General features: G+C 35.8%; 1 protein-coding gene across 4 annotated transcripts in view; it reads right to left on the bottom strand.

Annotated features, from left to right (window-relative positions):
• Nucleotides 1-26,173, bottom strand: part of TLK1 (tousled like kinase 1) — a 181,767-nt gene that overhangs the window by 37,696 nt on the left and 117,898 nt on the right. For 3 of the 4 annotated variants that reach the window (XM_061435498.1, XM_061435500.1, XM_061435501.1), the window contains exons 5-11: nucleotides 23,427-23,473; nucleotides 21,413-21,508; nucleotides 19,383-19,472; nucleotides 18,269-18,361; nucleotides 14,025-14,135; nucleotides 13,601-13,737; nucleotides 10,060-10,248 (exon numbers count right to left, since the gene is read on the bottom strand). In XM_061435498.1, the coding sequence (XP_061291482.1) occupies nucleotides 10,060-10,248; nucleotides 13,601-13,737; nucleotides 14,025-14,135; nucleotides 18,269-18,361; nucleotides 19,383-19,472; nucleotides 21,413-21,508; nucleotides 23,427-23,473 (763 nt within the window). The remainder of the gene's footprint in view (nucleotides 1-10,059; nucleotides 10,249-13,600; nucleotides 13,738-14,024; nucleotides 14,136-18,268; nucleotides 18,362-19,382; nucleotides 19,473-21,412; nucleotides 21,509-23,426; nucleotides 23,474-26,173) is intronic. The other variant, XM_061435499.1, reaches the window with a different exon arrangement.

Raw genomic sequence — 26,173 nt, 5'->3', positions numbered from 1 at the left:
GAAAGTGAAAGTGGAGAGTGAAAAAGTTGCCTTAAAGCTCAACATACAGAAAACTAAGATCATGGCATCTGGTCCCATCACTTCATGGCAAATAGATAGGGAAACAGTGGAAAACAGTGGCTGATTTTATTTTTGGGGGCTCCAAAATCACTACAGATGGTGACTGCAGCCATGAAATTAAAAGACGCTTGCTCCTTGTAAGGAAAGTTATGACCAACCTAGACAGCATATTAAAAAGCAGAGACATTGCTTTGCCAACAAAGATCCATCTAGTCAAGGCTATGGTTTTTCCAGTAGTCATGTACAGATGTAAGAGTTTTACTATAAAGAAAGCTGAGGGCCAAAGAATTGATGCTTTTGAACTGTGGTTTTAGAGAAGACTCTTGAGAGTCCCTTGAACTGCAAGGAGATCCAAACAGTCCATCCTAAAGGAGATCAGTCCTGGGTGTTCAATGGAAGGACTGATGCTAAAGCTGAAACTCCAATACTGATGAGAAGAGCTGATGAGAAGAGCTGACTCACTGGAAAAGACCATGATGCTCGGAAAGATTGAGGACAGGGGAAGGGGGCGACAGAGGATGAGATGGTTGGATGGCATCACCAACTCAGTGGACATGGGTTTGAGTAGACTCTGGGAGTTGGTGATGGATAGGGAGGCCTGGCATGCTGCGATTCATGGGGTCACAAAGAGTCGGACACTGATGAACAACTGAACTGAACTGAACTAGCCACTAAACAACACCATGACAAATTAGGCTATAACTTTCCTTTCCGGTATGGTCTTTCTTGAATTTCAACACCACAACTGCTGGCCTAAAATTAAGTTGAAAGTATTTCTCCCTTAGCTGTTCTTCAAAAGGTTTTGAAAGACTGGCACTATTTCTTCCTTAAATGGCTAGTGGAATTCATAGATGAAATCATCTGTACCTGAGTTTTTTATGATCAAAGATTTTAATTATAGATTCAATTTTTTTAACAGTTACAGAACTATCTGATTTTGTTTGTTCTAGTGTCAATTTTGGTAACTTGTATTTTTCTAGAAATTTATCCATTTCACAAAAATTTTAAATTCAAGTCATTTATAATATTTTTTTCTTTAAGTATGTGTACATTCTATAATAACATTGTTTCTTTCATTCCTGATGATGATTCTTTTCTCTCTTTCTTGTTTTCAATTTTATTAGTCCTTCCTCACCCACATAAAACCCATAGACATCCCTTTTGGACTGGCTGATGCTCTGTATTTTATGATTATTTCCTGTATCAAAATTTCTGCTCTTATTTTTCTCTTCCTCCTTTTCTTGGTTAATTCTGCTCATCCTCTGATAAAAGTTTTACCTCAATAATTTTTGCCATGTAGCACTTTCACCATCATTCATCTAAAAATATCTTCTCATTTCTGATGAGACTTTTGCACTATCTTTGTTTCTGATTTCTAGTTTAATTCCACTGTGATGAGAGAACATATTTTATATGATTTCAATCCATTAAGTTTCACCCATGAGTCCTATCTAACATTTAAAGGAAGAAACAATGTCAGTCTTACATAAAACTCTTTCAATCCTTTGAACTTTGCTTAGACCTGTTCTACGACTCGACATGGTCAATTTTTATAAAAGTCCATTTTTAAAAAGAACATATATTCTATAAATGTTAGGGGGTAACATGCTCATTAAGTCAAGCCTGTCAATCCCACTGAAATTTTCTATACTCATGCTGTGTTTCTATTTTATATTGTTTTATTTTTATCTATATGTTCTATTACTAAGAAATGTATGTGTTGAATTCTCCCATTATAATTTGTGTATATGTCCATATATCCTTAAAATACTGTCAATTTTTTATCTTGAGGGCATGTTGTTATGCATACAAATTTAGAATTATTGTATGTTTTGGTGATTTTAAACTTTTATAGTTATGAAATAATCACTATTTCTTATAATTTTTTGGTTTAAATTTTACTGTATCTGCTATAAATATGGTTTTCTTTCAATTGCCATCTGTCTAGAATGTTTTTTCCCTTAATTTTTACATTTAATATTTTTTTCTTTTGGTGGCCCTTTTTTTTTTTTGCTGTGCCTCATGGCCTGTCAGATCTTAGTTCCCTAATCACCTAACCAGGGATCAAAACTGCATTCCCTGCAGTGGAAGCAGAGTCTAAACCACTGGAAGTCCCCCTGTTTGGCCGCTTTTGAGAATTTTTTCTCTTTTCCTTGATTTTCTGAAATTTCATTATGATGTGTTTGAGTACTTCTTTTTATTCATCCTACTTGGAATTCTCTGGCCTTCATGAATCTATAGACTGATCTTGCTCATTTATTTAAAATATTCTCAGTTACCTAATCTCCAAATATTGCTTCTGCTCCATTTAAGATCATTTTCTACAGAGTCATCTGACTCGTCAATAGTAGTAATTTAAGTTAGAAGACAGTAAGATTCTATCTTCAAATAACCACCAACCTAAAAGCAGTAAAAATATTTCAAGAATGAAGGCAAAAGAGTTATTTTCAGACCAACCAAAACTGAGAGACATCACTACCAATAGACCCACACTAAAAGGAAATTACTAAAGGGTATTCTTAGGCAAAAAGATCTCACTAGAGGTAAAAATCAGAGATCCAGGATCAATGAAACAAAGGGAGAAAAATCAAATCAATAAAATTAGAAACGAAAATGGAGAGATCACAACAGACAACACAGAAATACAAAGGATCATAAGAGACTACTATCAACAATTATATGCCAATAAAATGGACAACGTGGAAGAAATGGACAAATTCTTAGAAAAGTACAACTTTCCAAAACTGAACCAGGAAGAAATAGAAAATCTTAACAGACCCATCACAAGCATGGAAATTGAAACTGTAATCAAAAATCTTCCAGCAAACAAAAGCCCAGGTCCAGACGGCTTCACAGCTGAATTCTACCAAAAATTTAGAGAAGAGCTAACACCTATCCTGCTCAAACTCTTCCAGAAAATTGCAGAGGAAGGTAAACTTCCAAACTCATTCTATGAGGCCACCATCACCCTAATACCAAAACCTGACAAAGATCCCACACAAAAAAGAAAACTACAGGCCAATATCACTGATGAACATAGATGCAAAAATCCTTAACAAAATTCTAGCAATCAGAATCCAACAACACATTAAAAAGATCATACACCATGACCAAGTGGGCTTTATCCCAGGGATGCAAGGATTCTTCAATATCTGCAAATCAATCAATGTAATACACCACATTAACAAATTGAAAAATAAAAACCATATGATTATCTCAATAGATGCAGAGAAAGCCTTTGACAAAATTCAACACCCATTTATGATAAAAACTCTCCAGAAAGCAGGAATAGAAGGAACATACCTCAACATAATAAAAGCTATATATGACAAACCCACAGCAAACATTATCCTCAATGGTGAAAAATTGAAAGCATTTCCTCTAAAGTCAGGAACAAGACAAGGGTGCCCACTTTCACCATTACTATTCAACATAGTTTTGGAAGTTTTGGCTACAGCAATCAGAGCAGAAAAAGAAATAAAAGGAATCCAAATTGGAAAAGAAGAAGTCAAACTCTCACTATTTGCAGATGACATGATCCTCTACATAGAAAACCTAAAGACTCCACCAGAAAATTACTAGAACTAATCAATGACTATAGTAAAGTTGCAGGATATAAAATCAACACACAGAAATCCCTTGCATTCCTATACACTAATAATGAGAAAACAGAAAGAGAAATTAAGGAAACAATTCCATTCACCATTGCAACGGAAAGAATAAAATACTTGGGAATATATCTACCTAAAGAAACTAAAGACCTATATATAGAAAACTATAAAACACGGGTGAAAGAAATCAAAGAGGACACTAATAGATGGAGAAATATACCATGTTCATGGATTGGAAGAATCAATATAGTGAAAATGAGTATACTACCCAAAGCAATTTATAGATTCAATGCAATCCCTATCAAGCTACCAACAGTATTCTTCACAGAGCTAGAACAAATAATTTCACAATTTGTACGGAAATACAAAAAACCTCGAATAGCCAAAGCGATCCTGAGAAAGAAGAATGGAACTGGAGGAATCAACCTACCTGACTTCAGGTTCTATTACAAAGCCACAGTTATCAAGACAGTATGGTACTGGCACAAAGACAGAAATATAGATCAATGGAACAAAACAGAAAGCCCAGAGATAAATCCACGCACATATGGACACCTTATCTTTGACAAAGGAGGCAAGAATATACAATGGATTAAAGACAATCTCTTTAACAAGTGGTGCTGGGAAATCTGGTCAACCACTTGTAAAAGAATGAAACTAGAACACTTTCTAACACCATACACAAAAATAAACTCAAAATGGATTAAAGATCTAAATGTAAGACCAGAAACTATAAAACTCCTAGAGGAGAACATAGGCAAAACACTCTCTGACATACATCACAGCAGGATCCTCTATGACCCACCTCCCAGAATATTGGAAATAAAAGCAAAAATAAACAAATGGGACCGAATTAAACTTAAAAGCTTCTGCACAACAAAGGAAACTATTAGCAAGGTGAAAAGACAGCCTTCAGAATGGGAGAAAATAATAGCAAATGAAGCAACTGACAAACAACTAATCTCAAAAATATACAAGCAACTCCTACAGCTCAACTCCAGAAAAATAAATGACCCAATCAAAAAATGGGCCAAAGAACTAAATAGACATTTCTCCAAAGCAGACATACAGATGGCTAACAAACACATGAAAAGATGCTCAACATCACTCACTATCAGAGAAATGCAAATCAAAACCACAATGAGGTACCATTTCACACCAGTCAGAATGGCTGCGATCCAAAAGTCTACAAATAATAAATGCTGGAGAGGGTGTGGAGAAAAGGGAACCCTCTTACACTGTTGGTGGGAATACAAACTAGTACAGCCACTATGGAGAACAGTGTGGAGATTCCTTAAAAAACTGGAAATAGAACTGCCTTAGGATCCAGCAATCCCACTGCTAGGCATACACACTGAGGAAACCAGAAGGGAAAGAGACACGTGTACCCCAATGTTCATCGTAGCACTGTTTATAATAGCCAGGACATGGAAGCACCTAGATGCCCATCAGCAGATGAATGGATAAGAAAGCTGTGGTACATATACACAATGGAGTATTACTCAGCCATTAAAAAGAATACATTTGAATCAGTTCTAATGAGGTGGATGAAACTGAAGCCTATTATACAGAGTGAAGTAAGCCAGAAGGAAAAACACCAATACAGTATACTAACGCATATATATGGAATTTAGAAAGATGGAAACAATAACCCTGTGTATGAGACAGCAAAAGAGACAGTATTGTATAGAACAGTCTTATGGACTCTGTGGGAGAGGGAGAGGGTGGGAAGATTTGAGAGAATGGCATTGAAACATGTAAAATATCATGTATGAAACGAGATGCCAGTCCAGGTTCGATGCACGATACTGGATGCTTGGGGCTAGTGCACTGGGACGACCCAGAGGGATGGTATGGGGAGGGAGGAGGGAGGAGGGTTCAGGATGGGGAACACATGTATACCTGTGGTGGATTCATTTTGATATTTGGCAAAACTAATACAATTATGTAAAGTTTAAAAATTAAATAAAATTAAAAAAAATAATTAGTTAAGAACCAGGAACCATGCAAGTACTATATAAGCTTCATCTCATTTCATCTTTTCAACATTATGACATAGGTACTTTCACAAGGAAGTGGAGGCTCTAAGACATAAAACAGTTTACCAAAAAATAAAAAATAAAACTGGAAAAGTCAAGGTTGGATTCCACATCTGACTAAAGAGCTTAAAATCCTAAGCACTACACAGCAGTAACCTTCTTTAATAGTACTTACTTTCTGGCTGCACTGGGGCTTTGTTGCTGTGCAGGCTTTCTCTAGCTGCAGTGAGCAGGGGCTACTCTCTAGTTGTGGTGTGCAGGCTTCTCACTGCGGTGGCTTCTCTGTTGCAGAGCATGGGCTCTAGAGTGCACAGGCTCAGGAGCTGTGACACACGGGCTTAGCTGCCCTGTGGCTAACTGCCCTTAGTCGAATCTTCCTCGACTAGAGGCTGAACATTGGCAGGCGGATTCTTAACCACTGGACTACCAGGGAAGTCCTATTTTCTACTTTAATTTCTTGATAAAGAAATAATGAAAGATTCATGACCTCTATTCTAATTACTTTACTAGATGTTCTGCACAAACGGATATAAAAGAAGTTTTAGAAGACTACTGCAATGCATGGCTGATAAAATCAAATTAATATATATGAATCAAAGTGTTTCTGTCACTTTTTTCCTTATTTAAATCTGTACTTATGTAAGGATGCAATACAACTGCTATGTTGTATTACTTCATCTGCCACTCTAAGAACACAGCAGTATAACTTCAGAGTTAGTTCTAAGTCAACATATGCAATTAACTGAGATGGAAGTGAGATAATCTACGACTAATAAACTACTGTTAGAGCTAGAGAAGCAAAACACCTGTGGCAAACTAGAAAAATGGTCTTTTGAGAAGGAGAAAATGAAATTCAATCATATGCTTATGTACTATAATTTAGTATTTACTGACCATTTTCTATATGCCAGGCACTGTACTAGATACTGGGGGCATAGAGAGAAGATGGAGAGATAAGAGCTCCAATACTGACAGGCGCAGGTACAAAAGGTACCTAACTCGAGGGGAAATGGGGAAGAAACTAGGAAGAAAAAAGGTCAAAAAGGATTTACTACTGGAACTGACATACAAGGCAAATCATAAAGGATAAATAGAAAATGGAACAGGTAAAGAAAGGCAAAGAACAAGATATACAAAGGTGCAGAAACAAGTAAAGCAGAGTCCATTTAAAGCACTGAAAGAATTTAATGCAGATGCCTAAGGAAGACACTGGAGAAGGAGAGAAATCAGAAGGCCTATAAAGGGTCTTCATGAGAGTGAATTTTATCTTAAACGCTAGTGAAGGAGGTTAGACATGAAAAAGACATCAGGTGAAAGGTAAGAAACAGTAACTGATGTTAAAAAAGAGAGAGAGCAGCAGTCGTACAGTAAGATAGTGGTAGTGAAGATGGACAAGATACAAAAACGTTATGTAAACAGACACAGAGAACAAGGAAAAGGCAAACATCTAGGATGTTTCCAGTGTCATTAACTGAGTGGATGATGATGCTGTGACTGAATACAGAGGTATGAGTATCAGGTTATCACTGAATACCTCAAGTGATAACTGAGTCCTATCCTTCAAGGGTCAAGGAGAAGCTTTCAAGAGGAATCAATATTTAGTATGGGATTTAAAAGATGAACAGAAATTATGACAATGGGCTGGAGTTTAAAAGTTGGTGGTGAATGGGAGGCACTGGTCAATGATAAAAGATGAGGCAAGAGAGGTCAGAAGCTGCCAGGTCAAAAGTACTTTCTGGACTATATTATCCAAGCAATGTAGAATTATGTTAGGTTTACAGGGAAGAAAAAGAAAGGATTGTATTTTTATTTTGGAAAAAAAAGGACTCTGACTATAAGATGACCTAGACCAAAGTTGAAAGATGTCAGAGTGGGTAGGGGTGGGAAGAAAGAACCCAAGTGAGAAATGGCAGTGGACACATTTGAGTGAAGACTGGATGTCTATGGGGTGGAATTAAGCTTACACACCACCTTCTGTATAATTGCTCACCTATCCATCCACTCTTTTAAAAGCAACAAATTTACCCATCTTTGAAAATGAAGTCATGTTATTTTTTTAAAATATCAATAGCCAAAGGATTTAATTGCAAGTCACAACCACCCCCTCCCCGTCCTTGCCCAAATCAGGAAGGACTTAAAAGATGGAAGCACATTTTGGACTTTAAAATATAAGATTATCACCACTTATTTATTAACTAAAAGATAATAAAAATGGATTAAGAAAAATAAATGGAATCCTGATTTAAAACCTGTAACAACCAAAATTCTGGTATGTGGAATTGAGAGGATGGTGGTACCATTTACTAACTAAGAAAACAGGAGGAGGCAAGGAGTGTGTGTGTGTGTGTGCATAGAGAGAAAAGAGAAAAAGAGAGGGGGGGAAAAAGGGGGTTGGGGAGGACAGAAATGGGAAAGATAATAATAAATACCATTTTTGTTTTGTGTGTTTAGTAAATACAGTTTTGAATAGGCTGCCATTAGAGGCACTTGTGAGGCATTTAAGTACCAATACCAATTAAGCAAGGATATGACATTCAAGACTGAGATATAAACATTTGACACTCAAGAGAGAAAAGTAGGCTGGAAACAGAAGTTTAGGTGTCAGCAGCATAAACAGGGCAACTGAAACCCTAGGAGTAGCTAATACTCATGGAGAATACACAGAGCAAGTGGTAAGATGGCCTAGGACAGAGCCTTAAAAATCCTATGCTTTACAAATTGATAATGTAAATGATGTCCACAGAAGAGACTTAAAAGATGTAGTCAGATTAAGTTAAAATGAAAATCAGAAAAAAAGGTTATCAAAAACTATGGCAAGAAAGTGTCTTTCCAGAAAAAATAAGTAGTCAACAATATCCAATGTTGCCAAGTTAAAGACTCAAATGTCTGTGGCATTTAGTATCAAGGACATAATCTTTAAAAGAACAATTTCAGTCAATAAAAGAGAGAATGGAAAGTGAGGTAGCAGAGACTATAAGCAAAGGAAAGTCTTTCAGGAAACCTAGTTATAAAGATGACAATATGGAGACTGGAGAGATTTCTAATTGATAGAGAGTTTTTTGTTTTGTTTCCTAAAAGGAAGGAACCAGTGGACAGCACAAGGGTGAAGATATACGATAAAGGAGGTATCAACAGAAGAGGTCCCTGATGTGGCAGGGGATGGGCTTCAAAGCACAGATGAAACAGTATCTTTCAACAAAGGAGAAGCATATTAAAACATAAAGCAGAGGGTGTGTGTATGTATTTTCCACTCACATAAACTTATATAAAGTCTTATAAAATAGAAAAACTATATAAATTAGGTTGCATCTATATACAGAAAGTATAACAATGGTGTTTTTTCCAGTGGTCATGTATGGATGTGAGAGTTGGACTATAAAGGAAGCTGAGTGCCAAAGAATTGATGCTTTTGAACTGTGGTTTTGGACAAGATTCTTGAGAGTCCCATGGACTGCAAGGAGATCCAAACAGTCTATCCTAAAGGAGATCAGTCCTGGTGTTCATTGGAAGGACTGATGTTGAAACTGAAACTCCAATACTTTGGCCACCTGATGCGAAGAGCTGACTCATTGGAAAAGACCCTGATGCTGGGAAAGATTGAGGGCAGGAGGAGAAGGGGACAAGAGAGGATGAGATGGTTGGATGGCATCACCAACTCGATGGACAAGGGTTTGGGTTGACTCTGGGAGTTGGTGATGGACAGGGAGGCCTGGCGTGCTGTGGTTCATGGGGTCGCAAGGCATTGGACACGACTGAGTGACTGAACTGAATTGTTCTCTGTGAGATAGGATCATGGTCTTTACTGTTTTATTGTTTTTTCATATTTTTCAAATTTCCTATGATAAGCATATAATTATTTTTTAAATGTCTCCAACTTCTGAATTATAAAAAGTAGTTCACCATTAAAGCAGGAAATCTAGAAACTAAAGCAGGAAGGGGAAAAACAATACCTATAACCTCTGAATGTGCTGCCTTCATAGGTTGACAAAAATATGTCAGCTTACTTAAGCCAACAGTTTCTCAGAAAAAGGAACATTAAGAGGAATACTGAACTAGAATAATCAAAATTGACAAGTGACTCTACTTCATTCACAGACACAGAAGAAAAAGTGAACTCTAGCTTCCTCTTAGCTACCCAAGTCTCCATTTTAAAACAGGATTACTAAATCTCCACTTAGGTAGAATTCAGATTTGGAGGCTTATTATTCATTTAGAAGTAAATTTTTGCAATACTGTTTTCCTTCCTGGCCATGATGATTTTTACTATTTAATTATTAATAACACCCACTACTAACATTCATGCTCACTGGCAACACTTAAAAAAAAAGAAATTAAAAATGCAAACTTACAGTTGTGGCAAATTTGGTCTAACGAAGGGATCATTTTCTGCTCCATTGACTGCTTTGTTTTTCCTTTGTTTTGATTCAGAATTGGTAGAGGGTGCCTGAGAATTATTAGCTGTGGGAGGTTTGCGTTTGGCTAGAAGTTTCCTTTGCCTTTCAATATCTTCCCTTTGCTGATTCACCCATTCTTGTTGCCTACATAAAAATAAATGTGGAAAAAAATTAACCTTCCTTTACTTTTCACATTTAAAACATGAAAATACATTAGTAAACATGAAAAATCACATAATATAAACATGTAACGTTATGGTCCCACTCTTGTTAACCAACACCTTCTCACTGTCCTTTTCTCATTGGGAACATACATTTTTAAATGAGGTCTTCCCTAAACCCCCTGGATGAGAAAGATGTGTTGCCACATATAACTTCACAGTACCTTGTAGCTCCCCATCTTCTCTTTTCTAACACATATATCTATGGACACTTGATCTCAATATGTGTGGTTAGACTAAATCACTCCATGAGAAGACAATTATTTTATACCCTATTGTACCCTAAGTGCCCAGCATAGTGACTGGCACATGCTAGGCATTCAATAAATATTTCTTGAATAAAATAAATCAACTATTGAAAAAAAGAAATAACAGAATTAAGGAGGTTTTATACATTCATCTCACCACTGTTTAAAGAAAAACTTATAAAAGACAAATGTGAATTTATTAATAAAGTGTTATTTTCTAAATGTATCTGTTAAATTTCAGGGAAGGCTAAGTGGTATATTGAAATGAAACAAAAACTGACCTTAGAAATTTAGGAAGAAAGAAGGAATTTTGACACTTTAAAGAGAGAAAACACCAAGAAAAATTTAGATGGCATTGAAAAATGGGCAACTAATTTAACTAAAAGTATTACTGTTTCCAATTGAAGCTTTTAAAAACCATCCTCTCATACAACATCTTAAGCCTGTTCTAATATAATTATCTTCCCTCTTAGGTCACCTTACCACACTAGGAAAAATTTTTTAAAAACTAAACGGTGATTGTGACAGGATGTGGAATTTTGTCTAATTCTTTAATTGTATCGAGATGATTTTGTTTTCCTTCATTGTATTAGGTGACATATCACACTGATTTTTTCTGCTGACCCATTCTCAAACCAGGAATAAATCCCACTTTGTCACAGTGTATAATTATTTTAATGTAAAAAAAAAAAAAAAACCCAAAACACATAACCTCCATGGTGATGGTACTCAGATTTAGAATAAGTCAAAAATTTCAGTTCCTCATTCCTTCACCCCTATTCAGACCAGGACTAGAGAACTTCCACTCTACCGACAAAGACTTGTTTTACACATGTTTCAGAGTCCCATGATCCCAGTTAAGGCAGTGCAGAACAGGAAAGAAGGGAAGGAATGAAGGAGCACCCAAGTAAAAGAGCAAAATGTTGGAGAAAAGTCTCAAGAAGAGCAAGGTTAGAATGTGACTTTAATCCAGTTTTCTACTGGAAGTAGGAATAATTTCAGTTTATTTAAAAAATTAGTTTTAAAGCTAGTTTAGGGTACAATCAAGATTAATAAAAATAAGCAGCAATAATCCTACTGAAATAATGAAAGAATTACTCTAATGGATATATACATATACACACACACATATATATATAGTGACTGATTATTCAGTAATGACCATACAGTTTAGAGATTATTAATTTAATATTACTAATTTTTATTTCTCTTCTTATCCTCCAACTATTTTGGGTTATATCACAGCTTAAAAAATATACACTGATTAACCGTTTGATACTAAATATATATGTAACAACATACAGTAGGCCCTCAGTAAATGCTTATTAGTAAGAAAAATATACAAGCAATTTCTTAAAACTGGGTTATTGCTTTATTATAAAAGGATATAGCTCAGAAACAGCTCCAGTACTCTTGCCGGAAAATTCCACGGATGGAGGAGCCTGGTAGGCTGCAGTCCATGGGGTCGCTAAGAGTCAGACACAACTGAGCGACTTCACTTTCGGGAAATGGCAACCCACTCCAGGATTCTTGCCTGGAGAGTTCCAGGGACGGAGGAGCCTGGTGGGCTGCCGTCTATGGGGTCGCACAGAGTCGGCCACGACTGAAGCAACTTAGCAGCAGCAGCAGTCGCCGCCAGATGGAAGAGCTGCACAGGGCGAGGTATGGGGGAAGAGACACGGAGCTTCCATACCCTCTCTGAGCCTGATAACCTTCCCAGATCTCCACACATTCACCAATCCATAAGCTCCAATTTTACTCTCTGACAGCTTAATGGAGAAATTTTAACAATTGGCAGCATTTGTATTTTAGTTTATATTTAATCTTATACTATGTAACCTTCTTTTATTCATTACCAGGACAACTGTAGATCTGGGTTTAGCAGCTCAGAAAAACACTAAAAATTTTTAAGTTGTATCTCAACTCTCTTACTTTCTACTTCTACTGTTAATATTTTAGCTCAAGCCTAATCACCTTTCATTTGGATGCTTCTCCATCTAAATCGTCAACAATTTATGTTCTTTTAAGTATTATTCCCACATTACTATCAGTTATCTTTCAAAAACTCAAATTTGACCCCACACACTATATAAAACTTTAACAGCTCCCTTTTATCAACAGAATTAAAATCCAAACTTCCTACCATCACAAAGACACTGTCCTTCAATACGTAACACCCAGAAACAGTTCTGTTGAACACAAGCTGGGTAAATCAACCGAGATAGGTACAAGACCATTCTATACTTAAGTCCTAGGAACCAATGTTTGAAACAGCAATGTTTATGTGATACTATGTGAAATAAAGCTTTGCCTACATTCTCCATTTAACTGGACTGACTCTGGGAAAGCTGATTTAGATGCTGGCACTACTCTTGCTTTGCAGGTTTTTATGTTTTCCAGCAAAAAAGAGGGGTAGGGGCAGCAATAGATCCTGGCTCCTTAACACAGAAATAGTCAACCTACCCTTTCCTACCACCAACTTGAGAAAATGGATTTCTCCATTTTAAAGTTTACCTCAGAAGTGCTAAAGCCACATACATGTTCAGTTCAACTGACTTTTGAGTTGTTATGTTTGACACTGGAGAGAAAACATGTCTCTCTTTCCCACAAGAATAATGAGCAGACAAATGCCAAAGGAAGGACTGAAGAATGGGAGAGGGGAGGGAAAAAAACCCAAAAAACTAAGCAGAAAACCCCCAAGATACACAGATACAAATCTTGCAATTAAAGTTAAAAGTTTTAACAATTTCCCTCTCAACTGACCTACAAAAGCTAGGTCAGTTTATGTTTTGGAAAGTCATATTTAAAATAATACATCATACTATACAGATGAATACTAACTAATCAAGGAGTGTGCTAAAGCTAAAACTATAATGCCTCTTTTATGTTCCTTTCAAATGTATTAAGTTCTATGATTTCAAAGAGTAGTGAGGAGTAGATATAGAACATAATTTCAAATCTATAATCTTTGAAAATAACAAACACCCAAAGGAATACTAAATCTTTCAAAATGTAAGAGTGACTAACTTTACAAGATTCTGAAATGCAAAACCATCTGTCCATTGTTCAGTAAATGAAGCACCATGTCTAACTGTTGTGAAATGCCCAAGGCGTAATCTGTCTTGCATGCTCTTCTCTCGGCTTGACAGTTTTTCTTGTGTACTCTGAAAAAAAAGGGGGGGGAAATCATCATTCAACTTTATTCATTTAAATTTTAAAAACATAGGACTAGTGAAAGGAGAGGGAAAATTTATTGAACTTTTTTTTTTTGACATGGACTTTTTTTAAGCCTTTACTGAATTTGTTACAATACCATTTCTGTTTTACCTTTTGGTTTTTTGACCACGAGGCATGTGGGGTATGTGAGGATCTTAGCTTCCCAACCAGGATCAAACCCACACTCTTGCATTGGAAGGTGAAGTCTTAATCACTGGACTGCCAGGGAACTCACCTTTTCAATAAGCAGTTTCTTGCTCATTGATATGCACTTATTTAATCGCTCTTTGTATTTTTCAAGTAGCTTTTGTTGCTCATCTATCTGCCGTCTGAGATCACAATTAGCCTACAATATAAGTAGATAATGAAAAAGGTCTAGAATTTGTGTATATGAGACATTTAAGAATATTTAAACATTTTGAAAAATTTCATAAAGAGAAGGATTAATAAGATTAAGTATTTGAATGTGATAGTAAAAAAAAATGTTAAAACACTTACTTACCATGAGAATAACTACACTGTTACATGCTGCTTAGTTGTATAGTGAAAAGTACATGGAATATGTATCATACTCCATAGGTTCAAATCTACACTCTAGGTTATATAATCTGGGCTAAGTTTAATAAATTATTTGAACCTTATTTCTAAAGTTGTCTTAAAGGTCTGCTCTATTATCTTATTTCTAAAACAGAGCAACATCATTCTATCTCATTTGAAATAACTGAAATACAAAGTGTCTAACACTTAGAAATGAATGTGAGTTCTCCATCTTTCGTAATAAAACATCTCCATTCAACACGTGGGTAACACTGCAGATGTCTATCCAATAGCTAACTGTTCTCACCATCTTTCTCAGCCACATGAATACAAATTTTGTTAACTCTGTAGGCAGTCATATGCTCAGTCCCTCTTTCTAAGCTCAGAAGATGAGTCTGATTAGTCTAGTACAGTCACCAGGAAGTAACCTGGAGAGCTTGTTGGAACACGGATTACGGGAATCCATTCCCAGTTTCTGAATAAGTAGCTCTGGAGTAGAGTCTGAAACTTTATTTCTAATAAGTCCGCTAGTAAGGTTGATGCTTACTGGTCTGGGGATCATTCTTTGAAAACCGTAGGTCTATGCCAATCACAGTATGAGCCAAAAGAGAGCAGTATAATAAATAAAAAATGCTGGGAGAAAAATACAGCTGCCAATCTAAAAGTATGTATCTAACAAAAAGCTGTTTTCCAAGGAAAAGGGTAAAATAAAATAGTTTCAGAGGAACATATATGAAATTTAGCATCAGACCCTTATCATTATGTGCAAGTCGAACAGAAACCCAACAAATTGTGTATGTGTGAGTTGAAAATCTAACACTAGCTAGTGTATTTCCCGTCTCCTTGCAGCTAATGATGGTCAGTGAAATGTAAGCAGAAGTTGTTCAGTGGAATACTCAAGAACACTATGCAGAAAACTTTTGTATTTTTAATTTCCTTCCTCTTCTGCTTAAGAACACAGATACCATAACTGTGACTCTGATAAATATTTTGTACCTTGATATAATCTTCAAGATGAAGGCCATGTACTAAGGGGAGGGAGCAGAAAAACTGAGGGAGACAAGATTCCATATGACACCTGGGCTACCTCTTTCTGTTCTTCTCTTAAAAAATAATATTGTATTTCATTTAAAGTACTGTTGTTTATGGAAACCTGTCCAGATGCCTATGGCCTGCATAGCTCAGTCGTCTCTACTTGCTAGCAAAGCTCTGCCTGGCTGGAAATAAAGCAGGACCGATAAAATTGCATTTTCACAAAACTTACCATCTTCCATTCAAAGGCCTATGGCCTCTTAGGCTTTGTCCAGGGTGGCAACAGCCCAATTGCACACGTGTAGACATTGCTGTCTAGATAGATGAACAGTCTCCAGGGCCTCCTCAGTCACATCTGGGATGAATGGTCAGTGTGGCACCAGGGGCCACAACTGCAGGGTCCTGCCTAGCCTCCATCACTAGCTTGGGGGTCAGGGAAACACTCGGTCCCTTGTCCCCTCAGAGGTGAGCAGTATGCAGAGAAAAGAAAAACCTATCTCAGATATGTTAGTGAGGGGCACTGTGTTCCATGGGTTATCTCAGCACCATTTCCTTCTGGGCCTGCTATGGAAGGACTGGCCTCCACCCCCAACTGGATTTAGTGTGGGGCAAGTAACTCAGTGGGCAGGAAGATACTGCACCCTCAAGCTCTGACTTGGAACACCCCCCGCCTTTCTGTTCTTCTCTCAAAAAGTAATCCTGTATATTATTTAAAGGACTGTTGTTTATGTTCTCTGTTACTAACAACCAAAGACAACAGCTAAATGATAAAAAGATGCTGTAGCACCAGTATAGGAATACACAAAAAGAACACGGTACTTATGAAATGAGATTATAAAAATGAGATTGTATGATGGAGCTGGCAGTAGAACGCAGACTTAATTACATGGTCTAGATAACTGGTTCTCTATATAGAAATTAAAATGAAACCTTATTTCACATCATACCCCAAAATGAATTCCAGTGAGATTTATAACTTGTATTGAAAAAGCAGACTATAAAATTTTTTTAAAGAAGATACAGACGAACATTTTTATGGTCTTAGGGACAAAAACAATGAGTTATTTTGGTATACCCTTGATAATAATTTGGAACAAACTATAAACAAAGAGATCACTCAGTCATGTTCGACTCTTTGCAACTCCATAGACAGTAGCCTGTCAGGCTCCTCTGTCCATGGGATTCTCCAGGCAAGAATACTGGAGTGGACTGTCACGTCCTTCTCCAGAGAATCTTCCCGACCCAGGGATCAAACCCAGGTCTCCTGCACTGTGGGCAGATTTTTACAATCTGAGACACCAGGGAAACCCATAAAAAAAGACATGTAATCATATAAATTTTAAATGATCTAATCAAAAGATAGTGCAAAGAAATAAAAAAGACAATTTACACACTGGGAGAAAAATCAATATATATGGTCAACAAAAAAACTGATACAATTTTTAAAAAGACAGCAACTCATTAAGAAAAATGAGCAAAAAAAATGATTATTTACTTCACAGAAATACAGTTAATAAATATTTTACAAGATATTCAAAAAATAAAGTGAATGCATAATAACTAATACCTTGTTATATCCATTAAACTGAACCCCCAAATTAAATATGATTCTAATAAGCTTTGTCAAGGATGATGAGCAATAAGATTATTCTCTGCTTATAGTTAGTGGAATGTAAACTGATCCAACCACCTTGGGGAAAATTTGCTTTTATAGAGTGGAGATGTATGCCCTGTACTCTAGCCATGTCTCTCTAAGCATATACCACAGAGAAATTCTCCATGTGTGCCGCAGAAGACATGTACAAGAGTGTGTCTTAGCAGAACTGTTCATACTAGCAAAAAGTAGAAATAAAACGTCCAGCAAGACCAGGAAAGATAAATTACAGTATATTCATTTACGCCTTACTATACTGCAGTGAAATGAAAATGACAATCCCACATATAATGTTTAGTGAAAACAAGCGGGGCATACAGTATAATTTTGTAATTTAAAGTTCAAAAACAGTGAAATAATATGTTCTTAAGAATGTTTAAGATACATATAAGATAACTGTAAGAAACACAAAGGCGAAGAAACAGATACAAAATTTACAACAGTGGTCAATGGTAAAGGGATGTAAGAGAGTGAATAGGATGGCAACGGGAGAGGCACACTAGATGTTTTAGAGGTATCGGTAATTATGGGATGATCATAGATGATGGTTTCACTGAGTTTCTACACCAACAGTTCTGTTAGCTAAATTATAATCATTTGGAGAAGGTTTTTATTTTTCCCCCTTAATTTATTTATCTGGTTGAGCTGGATCCTAGGTGCAACATGTGCGATCTAGATCCCTGACCAGAGATCAAACCTGGGCCCCCTTCATTGGGAGCATGGAGTCTTAGCCTCTGGACCATGTAGGAGCTTTTAAAACTACCAACGCCCAAGCCCTACGTCACACCAATAGAATCAGAATTCCTCAGGGTAAAGTATAATCATTGTTACTTTTATAAAGTACCTCCCATATTTTCCATCCAGTGATTCAATGAGCAGCAAGGGGTGAGAACAACTACTTCATCTCTTACTAACATATAAGGCATACTTTTTGATGTGTCTCTTTAATAAGTTTCCATTAAAAGGTTTATAACAAAATCAAGTAACTTTAAAACCACCATGAAATGGATATCTGTCTTAGGATAGCTGATCAAGTAAAAATAAAATTTTATAAACTTCTATTTCTCCAACTGCTTTTCAGTTCAAATTTAAAGAGCTAATAAAAGCTTTTTCTTTAAATGGTTGATATTTTCAATTATGTCCTTAACACTAAAAGATTTAATTTCTCCCAATAATAGAAAATTTTTAAAATGGTAAGTATTTTCTCAACTGTTTTACTATTGCCAAATACTTGGCAATGACGACTTCTTACTTACCCTGAGCAAGTCATCTATGCGACCTTCCTTCTTTTCCAGGTCCTGGTTTTTATTACTTTCTAATGCTGCTAATTTCAGCATCGTAAGATCAGTCTAAATAAAAGAAAGCTATTTTATTATTCCATTCTATATATCACTGCATGTAAACATAAAATTAGATTTAATTCTGATTCTAAAAATCATAGCACTGGAGTTTGTGTATGTAAAGGGTATCCCAAAAGGTCTTAGTGTAGTTTTAAGTTTTATTATCTCCAGAAATGTAAGTGCTACACAGACTTAAAAAAATTATTTTCAAAGGTTAATCATTTAAATTTTTAGAATATTGATATGTTTGTTCTTCATTAAAATTCAGTATAATCACTGTTATATGATATCAACTCTAGCTGATTTTTGAACAGGGCAAAAACATTCACAAGCTGTTCACTGACTCAAAGCAATGTACTTGTAAATCCTGGTCTAAAGATTATCCAAAGAAAGAAGTTTTGATGCATTCACAGAGTCTGGCCATGACCTGACAGGAAGAGTGTAACGGCAATAAACTGCACAATTAAGGTGGCAAGCAAGAAGACCTACTTTTTCAATCCTTGGTTTCAGACACTCCTTCAAAAGCTGTCACATGTATATAAAGTTAAAACGAAAACTCCAATACTCAAAATTCATAAAACAAAGTAACTGCAAAAGATGTCTGATTTTCAAATAATTTTCAATTGTGTGGCATATATGATACACAAAAATACAGACATGTAAAACAAACTGCTTTAATATCCACTTATAACAAATATAACACCTTCAAGAAGGTATCAATTATATGTACTTGGATGTTAAGTTAAAAAAGAATCAGTAAGCAGAACTGACATGTTATGGTTGTTTTGGTTATTTAATTTGCTTAAAATATATATTTAACCAATGTAACAAAGGACAGACTGACAATAAACTGGGTTTTAATTTCTCTCTCTACAAATTTTTTTTTGTTGTTATTCAGTAATTAGCTTTCTTGATATTGAATTTTACTTTATGATTATGTTTAAAAGAGAAGACATCTTAATTGTGTGCACAAACTGGTCACTGGTTTTTTATCCCTAAGTCATACAAAGAAATCTCAATTACTATTTACCTGAGTAATTTTAAAGGATAACTGCTTTGGCTGTACAATAGGGTGGTCCCCAAAAGCTAACGCAGTAGGAGAAGGGCTATTCGGTCGAACCTTAACAAAATATTAAATTTTACATTAGCAAAAATACAATAGAAAGATTCTTCTTGATGTTTGCCAGAAAACAACAAAATTCTGTAAAGCAATTTTCCTTCAATTAAAAAATGAATAAAATTTAAAAAAAGAATTAAAAATAGATTTATGCTTAACAACAACTAAATATTTCTTACGTGTTTATTAGGATAATAACTCAAAACATAACTGAATTTTAAAAACTTTTTATCATTGTTTATTTAATAAGGATTCATTGAGTACCTCCCTCTTACAAAGCCCAGTAAAAGAGACAACCAGCCATTTGATAGATAGATAAAATAGACAGACAGGTATGAGCCTTGGTCTCAGAAACTCATCCAAAAACTGTCACATGTATAAACTTTATAATATATATATATATATGCCTTGCCCTCAAGGAGTTTACAATCTGGTCCCATAAAAGAAAACTGAATGCTTTCAATCTGTTAAATATAACAATGTCAAATACATCATTTTAAAACAAAATTATCAAAAACAGCTTATGACGGTTCAAAAAGTAAAACTGAAAGACTTTAATATATCAGTAGAATTCTTTTAGAACTAGGGACAACAATGCATGCCCATGTTGTTGCTGTTATGTTACTTGCTCAGTCGTGTCTGACTCTGCATGACCCCATGGACTCTAGCTTGCCAGGTTCCTCTGTCCATGGAATTCTCCAGGCAAGAATATTGGAGAGGGTAGCCATTCCTTCTCCAGGGGATCTTCCCAACCCAGGGGTCAAAATCAGTCTCCTGCACCGTGGTGGATTTTTTACCATCTGAGTCATCAGGGAAGCCCTAATGCATGCCCATGTGTAGTATAAAATGAATTTACTGATAAGTTGCACAGTTTAGTCACTAGTTTTAAAATACATTTGCTGAAAACAGTCGATTACATCATGTACCAATCCTATCACTACAATTCCAAGCTATTTTTGAGTTTTACACTTTACTTGGTATATGGCAATAGGATGTCCTCCAAGATACAAAATGAGTAAGACATTAAAAAGTATGTATCTACAGAAAGGACTAGAAAGCAACACTGGAAGTTACAACAGTGTAACTGAATAAATGACATACTCTAATTTTTAAAAATTCTTAATTCATCTTTAAATTACTGAAAGCCAACACTGCTATTATGGTTATACAATGAACTTTCACATAATGAAAGTTAAAAAACAGTAAATAAAATCCAATATGTAGAGCAATGCATAACTGGATCTTAAAAACGTTAGAAACAAACTAAAAAGTTTTAAGTGAATTTTTAGATCCAAGATCCTTTTCTTACCCCAAACTATATTATCCAAGACTGACAGCTGCCTACTCTTTTCTCAAGGATTCCCAGAAAGGAATTATTTAACTGATAAGATCCCTGACCAATGATGGAACTCTGGCCCCGGCAATAAAAAGTGCTGAGACCTATCCACTGGACTGCCAAGGAATTCCCAATCCTATCATTCTTTTATAGAAACATTACTTCTTGGAACTAATTAACTCAGAAAATCTTTAAGAATCTCACTTTCAGAAATAAAGTTTTAACAGCATCAAATCATTGAAAAGAATTCAACTCACCTCAATAGAATGAAAGACTTTTTAAAAAAGGTAAATGCTAATATATATATATATATATATATATACACACACACACACACACACACATATACACATATATATATATATTTGATCCCTGAGTTGGGAAGATCCCCTGAAGGAAGCCATAGCAACCCACTCCAGTACTGTTGCCTGGAGAATCCCCACGGACAGAGGAGCCTGGCCAGCTACATCCATGGGGTCGCAAAGAGTCAGACACGACTGAGTGACTAAGCACATATATATAAAAGGCCTCAATAAAGACAAATTGTAAAAATTATTCATTCAGTACATATAACCTCTGAGACATAAAAACACATGGAAAAACTTACAGATGAAGAAGGCGTGGAATGTGAATGTGAATTCTGAGGCGAACGGATTGCAGGAGGTATGCCTCTTACTGGACTTGAGCCATTTCCACCTTGGTACTGAGGGTAAAAGGAAACACCACTATATATATATATACACACATATAAAACCAAAGTTTAGAAAGATGTTTTAGACATGGCATTACGAATTAATTTAAATATATATTATTTTTGTGGCAGACTCAAAGACAAATTTCCCCAAAGCAAAGAACATGTCTTATTTTTCCTTCAAATTTTAGCAGTTCCCTTATGCTTGTGAAGCCAGCAGGAGCTCTAATCCCAAGAAACTTTAATCTCTTTACAAGTAGATATGTAGATGTTAATCAACTATCTTAAGACAGAACTGTCATTCCCAAGATCTGTTAAGTATCCAAATGTTCATAGCACTATAAAAGAACTACTGGACCAAGCCCCTTCTTAACAGCACAAAGTCTAATACAAATTGATTCTTTCTTACATGCATTATAGTGAATGACCTAATCACGTATGAAGAGAAGCCACCTAATCTGTTCCATAGCTTTCTCAAGCCTCATGTTTCTGAACCAAGAATGGAAGGCAAAAATAATTTGCTGCTAATGGCTTCATCTATGGGTATTAGGTATGAACAGCAGAAAAGGAGACTTCCTAGTGTGTTCATTAAACAACTTCCTACAACTAAAGAACTTATTCTAGATTTTTAATCTATAGTGCCTAGCATAATGCTCAGCACATAGTACGCATTCAAGACACCTGAGATGTGTTTATTTGAACAGACCCTACCTTTGGCAAAGATTTTTAATGACATTAACACTAAGGGACTGACAGCAACTAAAGAGCTTTAGGTGTATTTTATAGTCTGCAACTGTTTTAACTTAGATTCTGTAAACTCAAAAAAGAAAAACAATGGAGGATATATACATATATATATATGTGTGTGTGTATATATATATATATGAGTGAAAGAGAGCGACTGTGTTAGTCACTCAGTCATATTCAACTCAGTGCAACCCCATGGAGAAGAGCCCACCAAGCTCTTCCCTCCATGGGATTCTCCAGGCAAGAATACTGGAGTGGGTTGCTATGTCCTTCTGCGAGGGATCTTCTCAACCCAGCATTTATATATATATACATATAAAAAATACAGCCCTTCTCCCAACGAGCAAATTCTGCTCTCTCAAGTAAATATAAATATTTTTCAACAGACTAGATTATTATTTTACTAATCACACTAATATTTTATAATTAATCACATTAATATCATAATGGTAGGTAAAAGTGTTTCTGTGTACAGGCAAAGAAACATTTCAGATAGGGTAAAAATTTAAATTTACCACTGTTTATTATTTTCAGGGACTCTTTAGATTCACATCTCTATCATTATTTAATCTCCATCCACAGGCCTCAGCTGTTGCTTTGGTATAATAAAATCTTGACCGACAGTACAAAGAATTCTAGAGGCTCTTCCATTTAAAATTTGCCTTTAGGTAGGATACTTTACACGGCTTCCCAGGTGGCTCAGTGGTAAAGAGTACACCTGCCAGTGCAGGAAACTAGAGTTTAATCCCTGGGTCAGGAAGATCCTCTGGAGAAGGAGACGGCGCCCCAATTCAGTATTCTTGCCTGGGAAATCCCATGGACAGAGGGCCTTGGCGAGCTACAGTCTACAGGGTCACAAAAGAGTCAGACACAGCTGCATGACCAAACAACAAGGGTACTTTAACATCTCTGGTTCTCAGGTTCTTCACCTAAAACAGGAATACTAATACCTGCTTTGACCATCTCCTGACCTATTACAAGAAAATATGGGAGAAAATCCTTTGAAAATTATGATGTGCCATACCAAAGTAAAAGTAAACTTTAATGTTCCTAGGAAGACAGGACATCACATAGTACCTAAGTTCTGCTTTAATCAAGTAGATCAACAAAAGCAGACTTGGTGGTTCAAACAGCCTATGGCAGAATTATATTAAGAACTGAAGATATTCCTCAATGAACTTACTTCAAAATAGTCGCTAATTTTGTGGCCACGTCCCCCAATACTTTTTCCTAAAATATAAAAGTAAAAAATTTTACAGATTTAAAGTCAGTCGTGACTATCTATCACATATTATATGAGAAAGAGAATGTGCCAAACTTAATTCCCCTAATACACACAAAAATAATGTTAAGAATATGATATTCTAGTTGGGTGGTGATGGGCATTAAAAGAATACTAAGATTCCTCAGAGGGTCAGATGCCAACTTCACAATTCCAAAAATCAAATGATATTCCAATAGATACATGTCAATTTTAAAAGTCTCAACTATGGGAAAATCAGAAAAATAAATCATATTAAAAGACTGCCTGCTTTTAAAACAACATTATTCATATTGCTTCATGGTTACTAACTTCAGAAAAGTGTATCAATGAAAAATATATCAATTAAAAAAGACAAGTGGCAGCTGTATAAATGACAAACCAATTTATATCTATAAATAATAAAAAAGCTCGGTCAACACAAACCATAACAAACTGACAATAACATGCTTTAATATGAACACTATTTTGTAAAATACTTGATTTTCTAAAAGGTTTTTTCAAATTAATAGGATTTTTTTCAAAAATAAACTAGATTTTAAATATTGTGCTTACATGGCCACTTTGATAAAGTGGTCAAAATTATCATTAAAAGTTTTGCTCCAAAATGGACTTTTAAAAAAACAAAAAGCAAATAAGATGAATTTTTTCATCAATTTTATAAATACTAAACTGAGAAGCTGCTAAGAAATATAGCATTTTGGATGGGAGTTATCCATCCTTCATTAGAATTTCACTGAATACATCATTTCTTCAAGTTACAAAAGAAAAACTAATGATAGCATGGAGTCAAAAGCATTGGATAATATAAACATTTATCAATTCAATACTGACACATCATCCATTCACTTATTTTATTCAACAAACATTTCTTGAGTGGTTACTATTTGCCAGGCATTACCAAGATGAACAAACAATACATTTAAAGGTTCAACAACCTCAGATTCCTTCCTGGAACAAGGTAGGGGGCATTAAAAAAAAACAAAAAAAAACTAAGAAGTAATACAACCTAGAAATTTTCAATAGTTTTGTATAGGTTTATTCAGAGGTCAGAGAGGACTGTAAGGTTTTAAATACCAAAGGAATTTTCCTTCTGCCTATAACAACTTTCTTGCAGATTCTGAAGTGGTGCCATCTTTTAATGAAGACAGAGACATTTTTTGGTTGCCTACCAGAAACTATTTCCCCAGTTCTTTTTCCCTGATTGAATCCAAATTTTATTCTGTTAACGTTCTCTCCCCTGCATAGACCATATAATTTCAGTTCAGTTCAGTTGCTCAGTCGTATCCACTCTTTGCGACCCCATGGACTGCAGCACGCCAAGCTTCACTGTCCATCACCAACTCCCTCAGCTTGCTCAAACTCATGTCCATTGAGTCGGTGATGCCATCCAACCATCTCATCTGGTCGTCCCCTTCTCCTCCTGCTTTCAATCTTTCCCGGCATCAAAGTCTTTTCTAATGAGTCAGTTCTTCACATCAGGTGGCCTAAGTATTGGAGTTTCAGCTTCAGCATCAATCCTTCCAATGAATATTCAGGAATGACTTCCTTTACGATGGACTGGTTGGATCTCTTTGCTGTCCAAGGGACTCTCAAGAGTACTTCTCCAATACCACAGTTCAAGAGCGTCAAGTCTTTGGCACTCAGCTTTCTTTATGGTCCAGCTCTCACATCCATAGCTTTGACGAGATGGACCTTTGTCTGTAAAGTATTGCCTCTGCTTTTTAATATGCTGTCTAGGTTGGTCATAGCTTTTCTTCCCAGGCTGTTTCCTATTTGGCCTCCATTCCTAGTTCCCTATTTCTCCTCCTTCTAATCAGAAATTCAGTTTTTCTCAGGTATCACGCTTTCTGCACAAGATCTATATTTCTAAGGGGAATGTTACCACATTTTCAATTTCAGAGACAGGCCTGATTTTAAGGGCAATAATACCTCTCATGGACATAATTGGTTTTGGAATGGACACAGAACCAAATTCTGACCGAGAAGATGACAGGAGAGGTTTGCTATGAACTTAAATAACCTACATCAAAGAGAGGTAAAAAAAAGAAAAGCACATAGAAAACCAGCCTCTCTCTAAAGCAAATACAAGTGTGGAGGATGAAACGAGGAGATACAATTTAAAATGGCCACAGTCCTAAAATCATAAAAGAAAAAAAGCAGACAATTCTGTAGATGGCAGATCACAGAGAAAATGATGTGGCTTCCTAAAGACATAAGTTGGCTCAACCAATCCAGAAGTCCCACACTATATTGAAACCTGCTTTTAAGTGAGCTTTAAAATTTAATGTTAAAACTATCATAACTAATATAACTAAATAAATCCAAGTTCACTAAACACAGATGAGGAAACTACACTAAGATCAAAAAGGACCTCAGGCCAGGCTGAAATACAAAATAGCACAAACTTAGAGAAAGGCGCTAGAGTGACTCAACTTCCCCTTTCCACAAAGACAGCTGCTGCAAATCTATTTCTTGACCCCAGTGCCACATGTAAATACTAGTAAGCCATGGGTTCATAGCTCTAGACTTTGTAGCTAAAAATGGCTCCAAAACACATAATATATGCATAAAATCAACATTACATATGATTCAAGAGTCCAATTTATTGTGTTTAATCTTGAAAAACCAAATTAAATGATAATACTATCTTATCCATTATAAGAAGT

Source organism: Bos javanicus, chromosome 2, assembly GCF_032452875.1.
Source record: "Bos javanicus breed banteng chromosome 2, ARS-OSU_banteng_1.0, whole genome shotgun sequence".
Lineage (NCBI taxonomy): Eukaryota > Metazoa > Chordata > Mammalia > Artiodactyla > Bovidae > Bos > Bos javanicus.
This window is presented reverse-complemented; position numbering and strand designations above follow the sequence as displayed.